Source organism: Stegostoma tigrinum, unplaced genomic scaffold, assembly GCF_030684315.1.
Source record: "Stegostoma tigrinum isolate sSteTig4 unplaced genomic scaffold, sSteTig4.hap1 scaffold_100, whole genome shotgun sequence".
NCBI classification, from domain to species: Eukaryota; Metazoa; Chordata; class Chondrichthyes; order Orectolobiformes; family Stegostomatidae; genus Stegostoma; species Stegostoma tigrinum.
The window spans coordinates 806,627-828,991 of NW_026728052.1; the positions used below are offsets into that span (position 1 = coordinate 806,627).

Genomic DNA, 22,365 nt, shown 5'->3' on the forward strand with positions numbered 1-22,365 from the left:
CTCAGCCCAATTTACCATGTATTTCCAAGTATTGCCATGTACTTCCAAGCATTGTCTGGTCTCATCCTTAATAATAGACTCTGAAATCTGACCCAATGACCAGCGCCAGGCTAACAGGTCTGTAATTTCTCATCTTTTGCCTCCCTCCATTTTAAACAGGGGTGTTATATTTGCCATTTTGCACTCCTTTGGGACCCACCCTGACTCCAGTAATTCCTGAAAGATCACCAATGGTCTTCTCACTTATCTCCTTCAGAACTCTGGGGGACAGTCCATCTGGTCCATGTAATTTACCATCTTCTCTGAATTATAGAATTCCTACAGAGCGGAAAGAGGCCATTGGGTCTGCACCACCTCCGCAAAGAACATCCCACCAAGACCCAGCCCTGTACTCTTTCCCGGCAAGCTCACATTTGCCACGGCTGATCCACCTTGCCTGCACATCTTTGGACTGTGGATGGAAATCAGAGCACCTGGCGGAGACACATGCAGACATGGAGAGAATGTACAAATTCCACACAGACCCTTCAGCTTCCCCTGTACCTTCTCCTTAGTGATGGCCACTGCACTCACTTCTGCTTCAGACTCCCTTAAAGCTCTACTACTGGTGCCTTCCAACCTCAAGACTGATGCAAAATACTTGTTCAGTTCCTCTGCCATTTCTTTGTTCCCCAACACTACTTATTTGGCCCCTCTTGAAATTTTCTTTGCATTTTCAGGGGTGTTTACAATAACAATATCTACTTTATAGTGTTGACAAATGGATTGTTTAGATCATCACAGAAACAATAAGCAAAATTCGTCAGTATTCTCATTTAACAATTATATATATTAATATCACAGTCAATGCATTTCCATCAGGTAAGCGCGTAGCTGGAACTTTCTAACCCGGCAGTTTTCACTTTTCTGTTCTTAACAAGAATACCTATTTATTACAACAGCATAGATTCTAGCTACAGACAGATGTTTACAAACATCTGTATGAATTAAAACTGTAAACCCCCTGTCAACTCATCTTCCTGCAGACAAACATAGAGTGGAGATGGATAAACCATGGATATTATAGGTGGAAAAAAATGCGAATTAAGTCCTAACTAAGTGGTCCCGGTTCACAGGATTTGCCAAGATGATCTTGAGAATGAAAAACAAATGAATAAATATCGCAGAGTGACTTATTATCTATTAAAGCATGTGTTGATGATATGGCATTGCTGTGATCATAAAATAGAACATTGTCCAATTTCCTGTGAGCATTACCGTAGTTTTCATTTGTATTCTCCATGTCGGGAACATATTTATTTGGTACTTTACTGACTAAGTGACGCTCGCTCATCTACAGTGTTCGGTTGCAAACAGCCAATATTTTATTATTCTAATTGAGTAACCATGGTTTGGAATTTTGTCATGGAAATGTATTTCACTTATGTTACTCTGCGTAATTGTAGCCAATCCTCCATTGGCAAAGAAACACACAACTACAGCAGTTAATAAAAGAAAGAACTGCATTTATGTAGCACATTTTATGGTCTCAGGCATAAAAAGTACTTTATAGGCAGCTAAACTACCTTTGAAATGTCGTCACTGATGTAGCATAAGAAAACCTGTTGTATTTAAAATAGTCAGAAGTAAAGAAATATGAAATGAAGTAATAATAAAAATAGTGAAAAAATATGAAATTATAAATGTGAAGAAATATAAAATCTCCAGTCCCTTGCGAGTGGAGACATAGAATCAGGAGATGTAGAGTCAGTATGGAGCGTACCAGGGAGGAGGCCATTCTGGATCTGGTGTTGTGCAACCAACCGGATTTGATCAGGGACCTCGAAGTAAAGGAGCCATGAGGAGGTAGTGACCATAATACAATAATTTTTGATCTGCAATTTGAGAGGGAGAAGGGAGAATTGGAAGTGTCAGTATTGTAGGAACGAGGGAGCTATGAGGGAGGAGCTGGCTAAAGTTCAATGGTTCAATACCCTCGCCGGGATGGCAGTGAAACAACAATGGCAGGTATTTCTGGATATAATGCAAAAGATGCAGGATCAGTTCATTCCAAGGAGGAAAAAAGATCCTAAGGGGAGGCAGGGATGGCCGTGGCTGACGAGAGAAGTTAAGGACTCTATAAAGATAAAAGAGAAGTAGTATAACCGAGCGAAGATTAGCGGGAAGCCGGAGGACTGGGAAGCTTTTCAAGAGCAACAGAAGATAACTAAAAAGGCAATACGCAGAGAATAAAATGAGGTACGAAGGAAAACTGGCGAAAAATATAAAGGAGGATAGTCAAAGTTTTTTTTAGGTGTGTGGAAAAAAAATGGTTAAGACTAAAATTGAGCCCTTGAAGACAGAAACGAGTGAATTTATTTAATGGGAACAAGGAAATGGCAGAAGAGTTGAATAGGTACTTTGGATCTGTCTTCACTAGGCAAGACACAAGCAATCTCCCAGATGTAATCGTGGCTGAAGGACCTAGGGTAATGGATGAACTGAAGGATATTTATATTAGGCAAGAAATGGTGTTGGATAGACTGTTGGGTCTGAAGGCTGATACGTCCTGATGGTCTGCATCCCAGGGTACTTAAGGAGGTGGCTCTAGAAATTGTGAACACATTGGTAATCATTTTCCAATGTTCTCTAGATTCAGGATCAGTTCCTGCGGATTGGAGGGTGGCTAATGTTGTCCCACTTTTCAAGAAAGGAGGGAGAGAGAAAATGGAAATTATCGACCGGTTAGCCAGACGTCAGTGGTGGGAAAGAATTATAAAATTAAATTGCGATTCATTTGGACAGCAGCAACAGGATAGGTCAGAGTCAGCATGGATTTACGAAGGGGAAATTGTGCTTGACTTATCTTCTGGAATTTTTTGGGAACGTAACTATGAAAATGGACGAGGGAAAACTCGTGGATGTAGTCTACCTGGACTTTCAGAAAGCCTTTGATAAAGTCCCACTTAGGAGATTAGTGAGCAAAATTCGGGCACATGGTATTGTGGGCAAAATACTGACTTTGGTTGTAAACTGGCTGTCTGACAGGAAGCAAAGACTAGTGATAAACGGGTCCCTTTCAGAATGGCAGGTGGTGACCAGTGGGGTACCACAAGGTTCGGTGCTGGGACAGCAGCTGTTTACAATATACATTAATGATATAGATGAAGGCATGAAAAGTAATGTTAGCAAATTTGCCAATGACACATAGCTGGGTGGCAGTGTGAAATATGAGGAGGATGTTATGAGAATACAGGGTGACTTCGACAGGCTAGGTGAGTGGACGGATGCATGACAGATGCTGTTTAATGTGGATAAATGTGTGGTTATCCACTTTGGTGACAAGAACAAGAAGGCAGATTACTATCGAAATGGAGTCAAGTTAGGTCAAGGGGAAGTACAACGAGATGCAGGTGTTCTTGTACATCAGTCAATGAACGCAAGCATGCAGGTACAGCAGGCAGTGAAGAAAGCCAATGGCATGCTGGCCTTCAAGAGGAATTGAGTATCGGAGCAAAGAGGTCCATCTGCAGCTGTACCGGGACATGGCTTAGAAGGATGAGAAGGGGTCTGATTGAGACGTATAAGATTATGAAAGGATTAGACACTCTGGAGGCAGGAACCATGTTTCTGCTGATGATTGAGTCCAGAACCAGAGGACACAGTATAAAAATAAGGGATAGGGCATTTAGAACAGAGTTGAGGAAAAACTTCTTCACCCAGAGAGTGGTGGATATATGGAATGCTCTGCCCCAGAAGGCAGTGGAGGGCAAGTCTCTGGACACTTTCAAGAAGAGATAGGTACAGCTTTTAAAGATAGTGGAATCAAGTATTATGGAGATAAGGCAGGGACAGGATACTGATTGTGGATGATCAGCCATGATTATAATGAATGGTGGTGCTGGCTCGAAGGGCCGAATGGCCTTATCCTGCCCCTGTTGTCTATTGTAAAAGTTAATTGTATAAGAATGATTAAGACGGTCCCTTTATGTATGGTGTTGGCAGCTTGTTCAGATAGGGAAAACAACATGGCTGATCTTGATTCCGCTCCTATTTGTTACACAGAAGCCTCTTCGAGCAATAATTCTTGAATGTTGATGGGACGTTGAAACACAGGTAGATTATCGTGATCACTTGTTGAAAATGGATAGCAGCTAGTAGTTCTCTTTCCACTCAACTAGTGACCAGTCGGCAATGGTCAAACAGTGCATAACCCAGAGATCACAAGCTCCCCTGAGACATGATGTCAGTTGAGTCTCATGAATAACTACCTGCAGATGGACTATCTGTAGATTAAACATGGTATTAAATCTCACATATACTGCTCTCAACCATTTTAATCAAAGTGTTTATCACTCGTTGCATCGAAACAGATCACACAAACTGAAATGGCATATGCACAAATACCAACATACAAGTTCTATATAGTGGCATTTTGTTTAAAGTTGTATTTATTAAATGAAAGGGTGGAGTATAATCTTCACAAATCATATTAAGATGCTGTAGAAATCTATGGAAGTGAGAAATTTGTTTTTTGATTCAATACATGTCTGACAAATGACAATTCAAAGAGATCTTTGTTTCAGCTCGAGTGGGTCGCGGAGTCGTCCTCATTCGGGGCATTTAAGTGACTATTAGACAGGCATATGGATGGTAGTTTAAGATAGGGGTGGAGGTTAGATAGACCTGAGGTTTAGGGTAAAAGTTCGGCAGAACATTGTGGGCTGAAGGGCCTGTACTGTTCGATGTTCTATGTATGTTATGCTGTATTCAAATAAGTAAAGTCAGTCATGACATTCTGCAACTTCCTTTTCCAGGGGTATGAGTGGAAGAATCAGAGTGCTTTCTTTGAAAATTGGCTTGACGTGACTCTTCAAGGATCATCTAGAGGAAAAATACAAGTGTCAGTACTAAATCTATCATTGCTGATACACATGTAAACTGTAGATTTAACTGTATGTAAACTTTGTTTAACAAACTAGCACACTCAATAAACTGACAAAAATTATACACCAGATGTTTACTGTATTCTCATAATCTCTGTGATGTCTGGTGAGGGTGCAAGTGAGAAGGCTCCCTGCCAGTAAGTTTTAGTTAAGGCAAAGTTGCTTCATTACTGAAGGTATTTATACTGTAAATGAAGGAGAACAGTGATGCATATATCCTGTGCATTATGTTCCGATTATTGAGTGTGTGTTTTTTTGTGCGTGTGCACCTATTGATCAACTGGAATTTTTGATTACTCAGCACATTCCTGGTACCACGGGTGCTGTTTAACAAAAGGTTTGCTGTATTAGTATATTTCTGTAATTAGTCATTACCACTATGAATGTTAAGTCATAACTTGGTCTGTGCAGAATCTGCACAGTGCATTCCTGCAAGATAAATGATGCGCTACATATGTATGATGCTATTGTTTCTCAAAGACACTAACCTTAGCAGCTGTTTTTGTTCCCAATCATGTTTTCATCATTAGAATACTGGGAAAAATATTCAGAACTGTGGTATGACTCAAGTGCTCAGTTGCAGCAGTGGTAACACTTAGTGTGAGGTTATGTTTTTGCCCATTTGTTGTGCTGTTTGTCAACAATGTATCTCACAAACTAATGGGCATATTTCATTGAAAGCTGGTACGTATGGGTATGGTCAAAGGAAGAACTGATTAGTTTTTGACAGATCCAGATTTATTTCTCTATTTTTTTAAAGCATCAGTTAAAATCGGTCGGATAGGCAAATGATCATCTTTCTGGAATATTGTTGATTGATTTAGAATGTTGTGGATTGTGTCAGCCCTGACAGTAGAATTTGTCCCAACTATCAAAATATGAGCAGATCTTTGAGAGCAGATTATCAAATTGGCCTGAAGCTTTCTCAGTGAGATGGAAGCTTTTAATAAAAAGGATTTATTTTGTTAGCCTTGCTTTTACAAAGAATCAGTCAAGTGGAGAAATGCCTCCAAGAAAAGCTGTGTAATTATAGACTCATGGATGTTTGTTGCACAGGAGGAGGCCGTGTGGTCTGTAGTTCCTGCACTACTCAACAAAGATCTGTCTACATTGAACTCACATGGCATTGATTTCCTTTTTGACTGTTTGGCCCATAGCCCTGGAGCCTACGGCAACACAAGTGAACATCTAAATACTGCTTAAATATTCAGACACTTTCTGAATCAGTCACACTTTCAGTCAGTGAACTCAGGACTCCCACCACACTGGGGTAAATAGGTTCTCCTCAACTCCCCTCCCCTGTCTACGAATGGAAAAAGCAACTTCCAGTTATCCTTTCTATGCCCTTCAAAATCTTAAACACCTTTACCAGGTCCCCTTGTCTGCTCCACTCTTGGCATCGGTCAGTTGGGCAGGTCAGTGGCAAATTGATATAGCCTGAAGAAGGAATAAGATAAGAGAGTACTTCATGTGGCAAAGCCTGTCATGCCCGATGGAGGACAGCAACGGCCGTCAGCAGTGAAGTCCACTGGCAAGGATGGGCGGGCCTGAGCCCAGCACAGGGGAATACGAGCCGTCACTGTGGAGCCCTCGTTCAGTGTGTCTGCAAACTCGTGGCTTCAGAAAGGACTGTAATGTTTGACTTTTTAAACTTTTGTTTTTATTTTTCTACTGTTATATTAAGAAGACTGTCGTGCTGAACTTGTTAACTTATTCATTTATTTTTCTAACATAGAACATGGAACGGTACAGCACAGTACAGGCCCTTCGGCCCACGATGTTGTACCGAACTTTTACCGTCATCCTAAGGTCTATCTAACCTCCACTCCTACCTTATACTGTCATTCATGTGCTTGACTAATAGCCGATTAAATGCCCCTAATGAGGCTGACTCCACTACCCTCTCCAGCATTGCATTCCACTCCCCTACGACTCTGAGTAAAGAAGGATGGATAAATTTTCTACATCTGCATCTAAAATTTCGTACCGAGGTACTTTGTACCTGAGATGGCACCGTCTGAGGTGACATTGTACTCTTGTACCCTGTATTGAATACATGTGATAATAAAACCTAAATCTAAATCTAATGCATAGCAGGACACTGGGAAGCTTAGAGGAGAAAAGGGATCCTGGGGTACTTGTTCATAAATTCCTGAAGGAGTCAGGTCAGGCTAATAAGGGTTGTTACAAAGACATATAGGACATCTCCCTTTATCAGTCGTGGCATAGATTGTAAGAGTGGGGAGGTCACTTTGGAGCTGTTTAAAAGTTTGGTTAGGCCACAGCTGGAGTCACGTGTGGAGTTTTGGTCACCACCCATTAGGAAGGATGTGATTGTACTGGAGGGAATGAAAAGGATGTTGCATGTGTTGGAGCATTTTAGCTGTGAAGAAAGGCTGGAAAAATTCAGATTATTTTCTGTGAAGCAGAGAACGTTTGGCGGGGTGAGTGGAGGTCCTGATAGAGGCATAGAAGATTATGAGAGGTATAGATAGGTTGAGTAGAAAGCATTGTTCCCCTTAGTTAAAGCATCAATAACAACAGGGCACAATTTTAAAGAGAAAGACGGGAAATTTAGAGGAGCTTTGCGGAAAATCATTTTCATCCAGAGTGTGGTAAAGGTCTGGAATGCATTGCCTGGGAGGGAAGTTGAAACAGGAAACCGTACAACCTTTGAAAAGTACTTGGATGAGCACTTGTAATGTCATAATATTTTTGAGAATGGTCTAGTGTGTAAAAATGTCGCAGTGTATTTTTAGAGGTACAGCCTTAGTGGGCTGTAGGACCTCTTCTGTACTCTATGATTCCATGAGAACCCCCAGCCCAGGCAGCATCTTGGTTTTTTCAGTAATCTCCAGGATCACACCCTTCATAGTGTGATCCCTTGCCTTGTTAGCCCTCCCGAGTTCGTTAGCTCACACTTTTCCTGGTTGAGTTCCAATTGCTGTGTCCCGCTGACCAGTCTGTTGATCTCCTCCTGAAGTTTATTCTTCCTGTCTGTCAACCAATTTGCCAATTTGCCAATTTGCCTTTGATTCCATGGCTGTTATTTACATGACCATTCCACCGATATCCTCCTCACTGAATTAGTGATTTGCTAGTGACACGGTCATACAAATTGTGTTTAAGCCCAAATGAAGAATATACATGACAAACTTCAAGGGTCCTTGTGGCAAGCCCTGCACAACCCCACTGAAAGCAAACATCCTGTCAAATAGACATCCCTCTACCATCAATCACCCTGTGCTCTCTGCCTCAGCCAGTTTTGGCTCCAGTGTGCCTCTTTGCCTTTGATCCCGTTGACTGTTGCTTTCTTGATCAGTCTGCCAAGGGGGACTTTACTAAGTCAACATCAAATGCAGAAGTTCATCAATCTTCCAACATCTCCTCAAATTTGGATCAAATTTCTGAAATGTGACCTCATCTTAACAAATCCATACTGACTATCCCTGATTAATTCATGCAAGTACATTCTACCCCTAAGAATGCCTCTTTGTAGCTTCTCCAGTGCTGAGATTATTCTGACTGGTCTTTAATTTCCTGGTCTGTTTCTTTGTCCGTTTGATAATAGTGGGACAATGTTAATAGTCCTTCATGACTTCACGTGTGATTGACAAGGGTTTGAAAATTGCTGCCAGGGGCCCAGATATCTCCTCCCTCACTTCCCTCGCTAACTGGTATACGTTTCAGTTCGGCCTGCAGATGTATCCACTTTTAAAGTTGCTAAACCAGCTGCATCTCCCTATGTCTTAACCTCTGATGTTCCGAGGTCCTCTGCCCTGATATCTATACTTGCAGTGTCCTTCTCCGTTGTAAAGATTGACGCAAAATATTCATTGAGGACAGTGCCCATGTTTTCCAGGTCCACACAAAGATTACCTCTGTGAAATGAATGAGGAGATATCAGAGAGTTTTGAGATTTACAATCAAGAAAGAAATTGACAAAATGACTTCCTTGGAGAATCATACAACATACATTGTCCATTGTTGTAAACAAACAGAAGTTTTTGTTTCCACAGTTGTTTGCAAATAGCCAATCAAGATCATAAAATAATCTTTTAACATAATTTACAAAACAAGGCAATTGAGGAAGATGTATTGGATGTATTGAACTCTCAACTACCTCCCTTAAGTTGAGGAATATCAATATTTTTCTTCTGGATAACTTTGGCAGATCTCTTCAAACAAGTCGCTGAACCCACAGATTTATGTGACCAACGAAGCCTGAGTCTTTTGCTTTACGATGCAGTCCAGATCCCTTGGCAGCTGGGTGAGGTAGCTTCATTTGGAGGCTGCAACATTGAACCAAGTATCCGCAGTTGCTTCCAACATGTAAGTGTGCTCTGCACCAATTCATAAGGTCAAGCGGGTCCACTTGCCAGTATGATTTTTGTGCTCATTTTTGGTTTGAATTGGTTCCAGAGGCCAACATGTACCACCACTAATCCAAGGCTATCATGTTGATAAGTAGTCAATGTTTTTATTAGATTAATGACAAAAAACAATGTCAGAAACCCCAGTGATAGTGTATGAGATACCATATCACTGAGGATAGCGGACGTAAGCTTGACATAATTAATCATGCAGCTGATCTTTTATTTCCCTCCAGGGCCAGAACAAACCAGAGATTGATGTTGAACGCTTTGTCGAGTGGATGAGATTGGAGCCTCAGTCCATGGTGTGGCTGCCTGTTCGACACCGTGTGGCAGCTGCTGAAACTGCAAAACATCAGGCTAAGTGTAACATCTGCAAAGAGTACCCAATCGTAGGTTTCAGGTGAGATGTGCAAACCAGCAGAAAGTTAGTGGGAATTAGTTTTTAAAGAAAGCTTTAACTTTAGATGTTCTATTGGAAACTCTGTCAGTAAATGATAACTGAAATCGTCAAAAATCCCAACAAATTTATGGACCAGAGAAGTAATTAGGATAAATTAAGTATCAACTTCTTTACCTTAATTTTTGTGAGAGGTGAATGCTGCATGTTTATGGTATTTTGTTCACAGTTGCATTGATCACAGACACTGTGGCTCAGAACGGATTGTAACTCGACTTGCGGTTGCTTCTGTAATTTGCAATTATTGGGAATTTACAGAAAGGCCTTTTTATTAGTCCTGTAATCAGTGTGTGTGCATCCTATGAAAGTGATTGCTGTGGTGTTGCTAAATGATCGATAAAACTTCTTGTCCATAATTAGTAAATTAAAATGCATATTTGGACAGGATTTCTAAGGGGTAATTGAACCTTTTTGGTTTACTATTCTCCTACATTTCTACGATTGACCATCTTGGAAAAGGTGCATGTTACTGCCATTGATCTGACCAAACAACTCCCTGTCTAAGAAGTGAGACCCCAACTGTGGATGAAACTATGACTGCCGTAACTAAGTAAAGAGCAACAGCGACCCGGAGTCAATTGAATTCCATCTGAAGCTTGAGGAATGGTGGCCTAACTCTGAAGGCCAAGATCTGTTAGCTTTTCATGGACTATGAGGAACAGGGCAGGATTTCACAGAATCTTTAAGATGCCATATCTTGTACAAAACTGAAGGAGAAATGTCAGATTGCTCAAAGAACCATGGGATCACCAGCCTTTCCATTGCTGGGAAGATTCTGGCAAGGTTACTTCTGAATAGGTTTATGCCACCATGGCAGATGAAAACCTTCCATGTGAAGGGAACTTTGTGAAAATGTTGGAGACAGAGCAGGACCAAATTACAGGAATGATTCCAGGGATGAGATATTTCATTATGAAAATTGACTGGGGGAGTTGTGACAGTTTTCCCCGACTTTCCTAGCATTTGTTTCTCCCCAAACAATTTACCGTTTCTTCAAAATAAAAAGAAATATGTAATTTAACTACTTAACTTGCATTCCTTCAAAGGTTGAAAATATCTAAACAAAAATGAACATTTCTCTTACTTCTTGTTCTTTCTTTATAGGTACCGCAGTCTCAAGCACTTCAATTCTGACATCTGCCAAAGCTGTTTCTTTTCGGGGCGCACATCAAAGGGACACAAGTTACATTGCCCCATGGTGGAGTACTGCACTCCGGTGAGTAATATATTATTCCACTTGATAGAATTGTTCCAATCAGTGGAAACTTAGGGATTTAACCATTTAAATACAATCTTCCCTCAAAGTTGAAGTAGTTTGCTAAAATGATAAAAGGCCAACAGCTTAAATCAGGCTTCAATACCAGAAATGCAATATTGTGCAGAAGCTCTTTGAGGTCAAGTTGAGGCTCAAGGAAGAATGTGTCATCACGCCCACCCTTTTCTCCAGCTTTGTCACCGCCATTCTTAATCTCGTGAAGAACAAGCTTCCCAGTGGCCTGGACAGGATTGATGGAAAACCTTTTAACCTCAACCAGTTGAAATCGAAGAAGAAAATGACACTGACCTCGCATATGGAACTTCAGTATGTGGTTCACAATGTCATTTCCGCTCTCAGAAGTCTTCAAATCTCCCTTAAGGCCTTTGCAGAAGTATACTGAAGAATTAGCCTCAACCTTAAATTTGCCACCCAGGTTGATCGGGTTGTTAAGAAGGCATACGGTGTGTTAGCTTTTATTCGTAGAGGGATTGAGTTTCAGAGCCATGAGGGCATGTTGCAGCTGTACAAAACTCTGGTGCAGCTGCACTTGGAGTATTACCTACAGTTCTGGTCACCGCATCACAGGAAGGATGTGGAAGCATTGGAAAAGGTGCAGAGGAGATTTATCATGATGTTGCCTGGTATGGAGGGAAGGCGTTTTGAGGAAAGGCTGAGGGACTTGAGGCTGTTTTCGTTAGAGAGAAGAAAATTAAGAGGCGACTTAATGGAACCGTACAAGATGATCAGAGCATTAGATAGGGTGGACAGTGAGAATCTTTTGGCTCGGATGGCCATGTTTGACACGGGCTGGACATAGCTTCAAATTGAGGGGTGATAGATATAGGACAGTGGTCAGAGGTAGGTTCTTTACTCAGAGAGTAGTAAGGGCGTGGAATGCCCTGCCTGCAACAGTAGTAGACTTGCCAACTTTTAGGGCATTTAAATGGTTGTTGGATAAACATATTGATGATAATGGAATAGTGTAGGTTTGTTGGACTTCAGGTTGGTTTCACAACATCAAGGCCGAAAGGGCCTGTACTGCGCTGTTATGTTCTGTGTTCGAACCTCAAGATGACTCAAATCCTTTACCAATCTGTCATGTTGTGATCCATCTTTTCATCAAAATTAATAGAGAAATCCTCCCAAATGTAGAACATTTCCCTTAGATGGGACGCTCTCTCTCTTTTAAGGCTGACATCGATACAGAGATTCTAACATTACGTCCAATCTGCGAGTGGCACCTTTGGACTCCTAAGGATGAGAATGCTCAATTGTGACATCTGTGCTGATCGCAAGATCCTTGAGTTCAAGGCATGCATCGTTCAGCCTCTTCTATATGACTGTGAAACCTGGATAACATAGAGCTGCCACTTCAAGACCCGTTCAGCACAGTTTTATCATGGATTCTCCACATCAGCGAGGAGGAAAAACCTCCCAGCATCAGCATTGACGCCATGATGATTTGAAACAAACCTCATTGGGATTGCCATGTACTTGGGATGCCTAAGTTATGACTACCAAAGTAAATTTTTGCCAACTCAAGGAAGGCATCTGAACAAGAAGAAGTCAAAGGAAGCATTTAAAAGACCTTGAAATGTTCCTTCAAGAAGTAGTACTTGGAGGTCAAAGTATGGATATCCCCATTCAGAAGAAACCAACTTGGGGGAATCTCCTGTATGAAGGCACATAATTCTTCATGAACACCAGACAAGAAGTTGAAGTGTGGGAAAGGAACTGGAGAAAGGAATGCCAATGTTCTCAAGGCCGAGACCACTTCCACCACTCCGAAAGACCTCCTAAACGTGTGGTCAGATATGTGGCTCCAGTTCAGGCTAATCAACCCGCACAGAGCTCAGGACCTGTGATATGGAATTTCCTAGCTGGGCAATCATACTTATCAGCCAGTGATGGTTCTTAATATTGTGCAGACTATGATTTGATCACAACTGAGTACTGTGTGTAGCTTTGAGCATTGCTATAGAAAGACCAGGTTTTATAGATTAATCAGAATGGTGCTACATGAGAAACTGGACTTAAGAAGAGATAGGTGATACTTAATTGTTATTTGTTTCTGGGCCACTGGCATCACTAACTGGGCCAGCATTTACTTCCCATCCTTAGTTACCCTTGTCATTGTTGAATCATTGTAGTCCATGTGCTGTAGGTAGACTCAGTCAGTCAGGGGCGAATTTCCAGGACTTTGACCCAGTGATAGTGAAAGAACAGCAATATATTTCCAAGTTGAGATGGTGAGTGGCTTAGACAGGGTGTTGTAGGTGGTGCTGTTCTCATATATCTGTTACCCTTGCCCTTGTAGCTGAAATTTGTCATAGGTTTGGAAAGTCCTATCTCAGGATCTTTTGCAGATTTCTCAGTGCATCTCATAGATGGTACACACTGCTGCTTTTGAGCACTGGAGGGAGTAGGTTGCTTTTTCCTGGATGGTGTTGAACTTGTTGAGTGCTTTTGCATCTGCACCCATCTAGGCAAGTGGGGAGTATTCCACCATTCTTCTGACTTGTTCCTGTAGCTGGTAGACAGGCCTGGGGAATCAGGAGGTGAGTTACTTGATGCAGTAATCCGAACTTTGGGCCTGCTCTTGTAGCCACTGCATTTAAATAGGAAGTCCAGTTGAATTTCTGTTCACTGGTAAAACCTGGGATTTTGATAGCGGACAATTCAGTGATGGTTACACCATTGAATGTCGAGGGACAATTTATGGATTTTCTCTTACTGGAGATGGTCATTACCTAGTATTTGTAAAGTATAAATGCGACTTGCCACTTAGCAGCCCAAGCCTAGACATCGTTCTGGCCTTGTTGCATTTGGACATGGACAGGTTCACTATCTGAGGAGTGGTGAATAATGCTGAATATTCTGCTATCTCTGGTGAACATCCCCACTTCTGAGCTTATGATGGAGAGAAGGTCATTGATAAGGCAGCTGAAGATGGTTAGGCTTAGGACTGTACTCTCAGGACCTCCTGCAGGTGACCTCCAACAACCAAAATGCCTCCCTTTAGGAGAGGCGATGACCTAATGGTATTATGGGAGATAATGGGAACTGCAGATGCTGGAGATTCCAAGATAATAAAATGTGAGGCTGGATGAACACAGCAGGCCAAGCAGCATCTCAGGAGCACAAAAGTCTCTGATGAAGGGTCTAGGCCCGAAACGTCAGCTTTTGTGCTCCTGAGATGCTGCTTGGCCTGCTGTGTTCATCCAGCCTCACATTTTATTACCTAATGGTATTATGACTGGACTAATAATCCAAACACTCAGGTAATGTGCTGAGGACTTGGTTCAAATTCCACGATGGCACATAATGGAATTTGAATTCAATGAAAATCTGGAATTAAGAGTCTAATGATGACCGTAAATCCATTGTCAATTGTTGGAAAAACCCATCTGATTCACTGATGTTCTTTAGGGAAGGAAACTGCGTCGCCTGGTGTGGCCTACATGGAACTCCAGATATCAGTTATGCAATTTGAGATGGGCAATAAAAGCTGGTCTAACCCGCAATGCCCTCTTTCCCATGAAAGAATGGAAAAAATATCGTCCTCTGTGCAGATATTATTCGAACCAGTGGTGAGTTTCTGCTGGATTCCCATCAGCTCCAGTTTTGGTAGCGCTCCTTGATGCCACACTCGGTCAAATGTAGCCATCCTTAGCTCACCTCCGGAATTCAACTCTTTCGACCATGTTTGAACAAAAGCTGTAATGAAGTCAGGAACTGATGAGGTGGCAGAATTGAGGATCTTGTACAGGGATCCGAGGGATGTGGCATATTGAGATTTCCAGAAAGAATTTGACCAGTTGCTGCATAAAAATGTGAACCAGAACGTTAGATCCAAGGGGATGAAGGGTAGAATATTGGTTTGAATAAAGGCCTGGCTAACTGACAGAAAGCTGAGTGTCAGGATAAATGAGTCTTTGCCTGGATGGTGAATTGTCACTAGTGGGGTGCTGCGGGTTCAGTTCTCTGACCTCAACTATTTGTAACCTATACAAATGATATGTAAGCAGAGACAAAATGTAACATAACAGAATGCATGGATGATTCTGAAATAGGTGGGACAACAGCCTGTGATGTGAAATAGAACATACAGAGCGGAACATTGACAGGCGAGGAGAATGGACCAGAATCTGGCAGGTGGTTTATGTGGATAAGCACAAGGCTTGCCTGTTTTGCCCAGGGGAAAAAAGGGCGAATTATTATTTAAATGGAAGGAAGATTCAAAGTCTGTTATCTGGCTGCCTTTGTGCATGAATAGCCGAAAGTGGGTATGCAGGTATAGCATAGCATAAGAAAGGCAGATGGAACTCTGGCATTTGTCACAAAAGGACTGGATCATTAAAGTAACAAAGTGTTTTTCCTCATACATTGGGTGTTGGTGAGACCAGAGTGTTGTGTCCAGTTTAGATCCCCTCACTGAGGATGGATACGTTTGTACTGGAGGCAGTTCGGAGGAGGTTTAACTGATTGATTCCAGGGATGAAAGGGCTGTCATATGAGAAGTGGCTGAGTAGCTTGCGCTTGTACTTGCTGGCGTTCGAAAGAGTGGTTCTGATTGAGGTATATAAAATAGTAAAGGGGATTGAAAAGATGGGCATTGAGCACATGTTCTGCATTGTGGAACAGTCTCAAACAAGAAGCTGTGGCTGTTGAGTGAGAGATGGAATGTTCAAAATGGAGATGAGGAGAGGGTTGTGAATCTGTGGAATTCATTGCCTCTGAATGCAATGGAGGCAGCACCAATCGACCGATCCAGGAAAGAAATAAATATGTTTCTGATGAAAAATAGGGATCAAGGGCCATGGGGAGCTGGCAGGAGAGTGGAGTTGAGATCAGGAAAAGATCAGCAACCACGACTAACAAGATAAGTCAGGGACAGGATGAAAGCAAAAGAAAAAGGATAAAATGTGGTGTAGGTGAGTGGGAAGCCAGAGGATTGGGAAGCCTTTCGAAAACTAGCAGAGGACAACTAAAAAGGCAATAAGGGGGAAGATGATGAAATATGAGGGCAATATTAATGAGGGTAATATTAAAAAAAAATTGCAGGAGTTTTTTTTCAGCTATAAAGGTAAGAGAGAGGCAAGAGTACAAATAAAGAGAAGAAAGAAAATTACAGCACAGGAACAGGCCCTTCGGCCCTCCAAGCCTGCGCCGATCGAGATCCTCTGTCTAACCTGTCACCTATTTTCTAAGGGTCTGTGTCCATTTGCTCCCTGCCCATCCATGTACCTGTCCATAAGACCTTAAGACAGAGGAGTGGAAGTAAGGCCATTCGGCCCATCCGGTCCACTCCACCATTTAAATCATGCCTGATGGGCATTTCAACACCACTTCGCTGCACTCTCCCTATAGCCCTTGATTCCTTTTGAGATCAAGAATTTGTTGATCTCTGCCTTGAAGGCATCTCACGTCCCGGCCTCCACTGCACTCTGCGGCAATGAATTCCACAAGCCCACCACTCTCTGGCTGAAGAAATGTCGTCTCATTTCAGTTTTAAATTTACCCCCTCTAATTTTAAGGCTGTGCCCACGTGTCCTAGTCTCCCCGCCTAACGGAAACAACTTCCGAGCGTCCACCCCTTCTAAACCATACATTATCTTGTAAGTTTCTATTAGATCGTCCCTCAACCTTCTGAACTCTAATGAGGACAATCCCAGGATCCTTAGCCGTTCATCATACATTAAACCTAGCATTCCAGGGATCATCCGTGTGAACCTCCGCTGGACACGCTCCAGGGCTAGTATGTCCTTCCTGAGGTGTTGTGCTCAAAATTGGACACAGTTTTCTAAATGGGGCCTAACTAGAGCCTTATAAAGCCTCAGAAGCACATGGCTGCTTTTATATTCCAACTCTCTTGAGATAAACGCCAACATTACATTCGCTTTCTTAATTACGGACTCGACCTTCAAGTTAACTTGTAGAGAATCCTGGACCAACACTCCCAGATCCCTTTGCACTTCTGATTTGCAAATTTTCTCACCATTTAGAAAATAGTCCATGCCTGTATTCTTTTTACCAAAGTGCAAAACCTCACATTTACTCACATTGAATTTCATCAGCCATTTCGTGGACCACTCTCCTAAACTGTCTACATCTTTCTGCAGCTTCCCCACCTCCTCAGTAGGACCTGTCTGTCCACCTATCTTCGTATCTTCGGCAAACTTCGCCAGAATGCCCCCAGTCCCTTCATCCAGATCAGTAACATATAAGGCGAACAGCTGTGGCCCCAAAACTGAACCCTGCGGGATAGCACTCGTCACCGGTTGCCATTCCGAAAAAGAGCCTTTTATCCCAACTCTCTGCCTTTTGTCAGACAGCCAATCCTCAATCCAACCCAGTACCTCACCTCGAACACCATGGGCCCTCACCTTGCTCAGCAGCCTCCCGTGAGGCACTGTATCAAAGGCCTTTTGGAAGTCTAGATGGACAACATTTACTGAGTTTCCCTGGTCTAACATACTTGTCACCTCTTCAAAGAATTCGAATAGGCATGACCTCCCCTGACTAAATCCATGCTGACTTGTTTTAATCTGACCCTGCACTTCCAGGAATTTAGAAATCTCATCCTTGACAATGGATTCTAGAATTTTACCAACAACCGAGATTAGGCTAATCGGCCTGTAATTTTCCATCTTTTGCCTTGATCCTTTCTTAAACAAGGGAGTTACAACAGAAATTTTCCAATCATCTGGGACTTTCCCTGACTCCAGTGACTTTTGAAAGATCACGACCAAAGCCTCTGCGATTTCCTCAGCCACCTCCCACCGAACTCTAGGATGTAGCCCATCGGGGCCAGGAGATTTATCAGTTTTTAGACCCTTGAGCTCTTCTAGCACTTGCTCTTTTGTAATGCCTACTGTACTCAACTCTGCCCCCGGCTCTCCCTAATTGTTGGCATACTACTCATGTCTTCCATTGTGAAGACTGACGCAAAGTACTTATTAAGGTCTTCAGCTATTTCCTTTTCTCCCATCAATAGCCTTCCAGAATCAATCTGGAGCAGCCCAATATCATCTTTTGCCTCTCGTTTGCTTCTTACGTATTGAAAAAAGCTTTGACTGTCATTTCTAATATTACTAGCTTGCCTACCTTCATATATGATCTTCTGCTTCCTGATTGCTCTCTTTGTGATCCTCTGTCTGTTTTTGTGGCCTTCCCAATCTTCTGATTTCCCAGTGCTCTTGGCCATTTTATAGGCTGTCTCTTTTTCTTTGATACATTTCCTGACTTCCTTTGTCAGATGTCCAATAGCAGCGGTGAAGAAGCTGCTGTTGGGGAAATAGAGGCATTGGTGTGCTGTTTTCACTCATTGCAACGATCTGGGTGGACCAGGAGAGATCGTTGGTGATCGTCACTCTCAACTATCTCCACCTCAGCAACATCTCTCACACTGTCTGATGCAGGCACTCACACGCTCACATTCTGTCGCCCATTCTGTCTGTCTGACTGTCTCTCTCTCTCCCTCATCGCCCATCTCTCTCTCTGTCCCTGTCTCCCTCCACCCCCCCCCCCCGACCAACCTCTCTGTCTTTGTCTCTCTCTCTCTCTCTCTCTCTCACACCAACTCATTGCTCAGTATTCCATGGTATCTCAATTGTTGGAAGAATTAACTTGCACTGAGCATGGATTTTCTCCCAATATAGTTATGACAAAGCAGAACCAATTCTGCCTTGAAGAAGAAAGGCAGGAGCCATAATAACTTGTGATTGTTTAGCTGAAGGAACCGTGCTGTGATATGCATCCAGATAGGATGCTTTCTGTGGTACATCAGTGAAAGTTGTCCTTGTGGACGCACAGAATTACCTTAGCCTCCTGGGAAGTAGAGACAATGGTGTGCTTTTTTGCCCATTGCAACAATCTGGGCGGACCGGTGAACAAATCTAAGCCCATCCCCCTACATGATCCCATTATCATCCATATCCAAGGACTGTTTAAATGCCCCTAATGTGGCTGAGCTAACTACATTGGCAGGCAGGGGGTTCCACGTCCTTACCACTCTGAGTAAAGAACCTGCCTCTGACATCTATCTCAAATCTATCACCCCTCAATGTTTAGCTGTGCCCCCTCATACAAGCTGACATCATCATCCTCGGATAAAGACCCTCACTGTCCACCCTATCTAATCCACTGATCATCTTGTATGTCTCTATTCAATCCCCTCTGAACCATCTTCTCTCCAACGAGAACAGACCCAAGTCCCTCAGCCTTTCTTCAGAAGTCCTTCACTCCAGACCAGGCAACATCCTGGTAAATCTCCTCTGCACCTTTCCAATGTTTCCACATCCTTCCTGGAATGGGGTGACCAGAACTGTACACAGTATTCCAAGTGAGACCGCACTAGCTTTTTGGACAGATGCAGCATGACATCACGGCTCTGGAACTCAATCCCTCGACCAATAAAACCTAATACATCGTAAGCCGCCTTAACAGCACGATCAAACTGGGTGGCAATTTTCAGGGATCTACGTACATGAACACCAAGATCCCTCTGCACAGCAACACTACCAAGAATCTTTCCATTGACCCAATATTCTGCCTTCCTATTATTCCTCCCAAAGTGAATCACCTCACATTTATCCACATTGTACTCCATTTGCCACCTTTCAGCCCAATTCTGCAGTTCATCCAAGTTTCCATGCAACCTGCAACATTCTTCCACATTGTCCACCACTCCACCGACTTTAGTGTCATCTGCAAACTTAGTAACCCATCTACCAATGCCTCCGTCCAAGTCATTTGTGAAAATGACAAACAGCAGTGGTCCCAAAACAGATCCTTGAGACACACCACTAGTAATCAGACTCCAGGCTGAATATTTTCCATCAACCACGACTGGTTGCCTTCTTACTGAAAGCCAGTTTCTAATCCAACCTGCTAAATCTCCCTCAATCCCATGTCTCCATGTTTTCTCCAGTAGCCTACCATGTAGAACCTTATCAAAGGCTTTACTGAAGTCCATGTCCACCACGTCAACTGCCCGACCCTCATCCACATGCTTCGTCAGCTTCTAAAATGACTCAGTGAGGTTTGTGAGACATGACTTGCCCTTGACAAATCCATGTTGACTATCTCCAATCAAATTGGTGCTTGCTCGATGATTATAATACCTATCTCTTATAACCCTTTCCAAAACATTTCCGACAACAGATGTAATGCTCAATGGTTTATAATTACCTGGGTCATCTCTACTGCCCTTCTTGAACAAAGGCACAACATTTGCAACCTTCCATTCCTCTGGTACTAAACCTGTAGACAATGAGGACTCAAAGATGAAGGCCAAAGGCTCCACCACCTCCTCCGTAGCCTCCCAGAGAATATCAAAGTTTCGAAGGAACTGATGCGTTGGATCCGGAGGTTGGTGGGGTGGTACGTGAGGACGAGGAAGACTTTGTTTTGGTTGTTGTTGTGGGGTGGGGTGAGACGGATTTGTTGCAGGAAATGCTGGAGACACGGTCGAGGGCGTTATCAACCACTGAGCGGGGGAAGTTGTGGTCCTTGAAAAATGAGGACATCTGAGATATACGAGAGTAGAATACCTCATCCTGGGAGCAGATGCAGAGTCAAAGGAATGGGGAAAGTGGATGAATTGTTGCGGGAATTTGGTGGGAGTTGGTGGACTTGAAATGGATATTTGTTTCTTGGTGGTTGGAAATAGAGAGGTCCAGGAAGGAGAGAGAGGTATCAGAGATTGTCCAGGTGAACTTAAAGTTCGGGAGGAAGGTGTTGCTGAAGTGGATGTTAGAGCCCCTTGTGGGAGCACGAGGCAGTGCCGATACAGTCATCAATGTAACGGAGGAAGACGTGGGGTTGAGGGCCAGTGTAGGTACGGAAGAGGGAGCGTTCCATGTAACCTACAAAGCGGCAGGCATAGCTTGGGCCCAGGTGGGTACACTGGCCACCCGCTTTGTCTGTAGGAAGTGGGAGGAATTGAAAGAGAAATTGTTGAGGGTTGTTCAAGAACCACAACATCCCCCTCCTCAATAGTCAAAAACGCCCTCAACCGTGTCACCCGCATTTCCCACAACTCATCCCTCATACCCGCTCCCCATAATAACTACCAAAACAGTGTCCTCCTCACCCTCACCTACCACCACACCAACCTCCGGATTCCATGCATCGTCCGCTCACACTTCTGCCATCTGCAATCCGACCCCACACCAAAGACATTTTTCCCTCCACACTTAGGTGACTCCCTTATCCGCTCCACACTCGCCTCCAGCACCCCCTACACCCAGCACTTTTCCCTATATATCCACAAATATTGTCATCATAATGTTTAAAATTCACTTGTCCCAATACCTCCCCCCTCACCCCCATCCCAGACCCCAGGAAGAATTTCCACATCAAACAGATGTTTACCTGCACATCTGCTAATGTGGTATACTGTATCCGCTGATCCCTTTGTGGCCCCCTCTACATCGGGAAAACCAAATGGAGGTTTGGGGACTGCTTTGCAAATCACCTATGCTCAATGCACTAAAGAACTGCACCTCCCAGTCGTGAACTGTTTTGACTCTCCCAATCCTCAGATAGGATGTCCATCCTGGGCCTCCTGCAGTGCCACAACGATGCCACCTGAAGGTTGCAGGAGCAGCACCTCGTATTGCGCTTGGGAACCCTGCGTCTCCGTGGAATCAATGTCGACTTCACAAGCTTTGAAATCTCCCCTCCCCCTCCCGCATCCCAAAACCAGCCCACCCTGCCACCTCAAGCCCCACCCCCATCTCCTACTTCCTAACCTCTTCCCGCCCCGGAGACCTGTTCGTCCTCCCCGGACTGACCTCTCCCCTCCCTACCTCCCCACCTACACTCACCTCTGCTGGCTCCATCCCCACCTCTTTAACTTGTCTGTCTCCTCTCCACCTATCTTCTCCTCTATCTATCTTCGATCCACCTCCCTCCTCTCCCTATTTATTTCAGAACCCTCTCCCCTCCCCCTTTTCTGATGAAAGGTCTCGGTCCAACATGTCAGCCTTTGTGCACCTAAGATGCTGCTTGGCCTGCTGTGTTCATCCAGCTGCACACTTTGTTGTGTCTATATCTCTTAAGAACCTCATTAAGTGAGTTCTAGAGAGAACTATGCAGGGTAGACTTTGGGTTTATCATTCTAACTTGCCAGCCCTGAAAGATGAAAGTTGGTTTATGTTGGATGTTTGTTTCATAGCTACGAAAGAGATCCTGAAAGGATTGTTCGTATCTTTTGTTGAGAATTTTACCCATTTAGTCACTCGAATCCTTCTCCTTTTTTAAAGTTTCCTTGGGAGTCATAAATTTCAAATATCTGCAGAATTTTATTCGGCTTGGCATTGGCTCTCCGTGATTCCCTGTTAA

General features: G+C 43.3%; 1 protein-coding gene across 9 annotated transcripts in view; it reads left to right on the forward strand.

Annotated features, from left to right (window-relative positions):
* LOC132207557 (utrophin-like) overlaps window positions 1–22,365 on the forward strand; it is a 204,141-nt gene that overhangs the window by 81,436 nt on the left and 100,340 nt on the right. For 7 of the 9 annotated variants that reach the window (XR_009443535.1, XR_009443532.1, XR_009443530.1 and 4 more), the window contains 4 exons: window positions 4,797–4,882; window positions 9,100–9,257; window positions 9,535–9,701; window positions 10,863–10,974. Coding sequence is in view for 1 of the 9 variants with exons in the window: in XM_059643516.1 (XP_059499499.1) it covers window positions 1,026–1,035 (10 nt within the window). In the remaining 8 variants the exon portion in view is untranslated. Of the gene's footprint in view, window positions 1–1,025; window positions 1,223–4,796; window positions 4,883–9,099; window positions 9,258–9,534; window positions 9,702–10,862; window positions 10,975–22,365 lie in introns of those variants that run through there. The other 2 variants (XR_009443534.1, XM_059643516.1) reach the window with 2 other exon arrangements.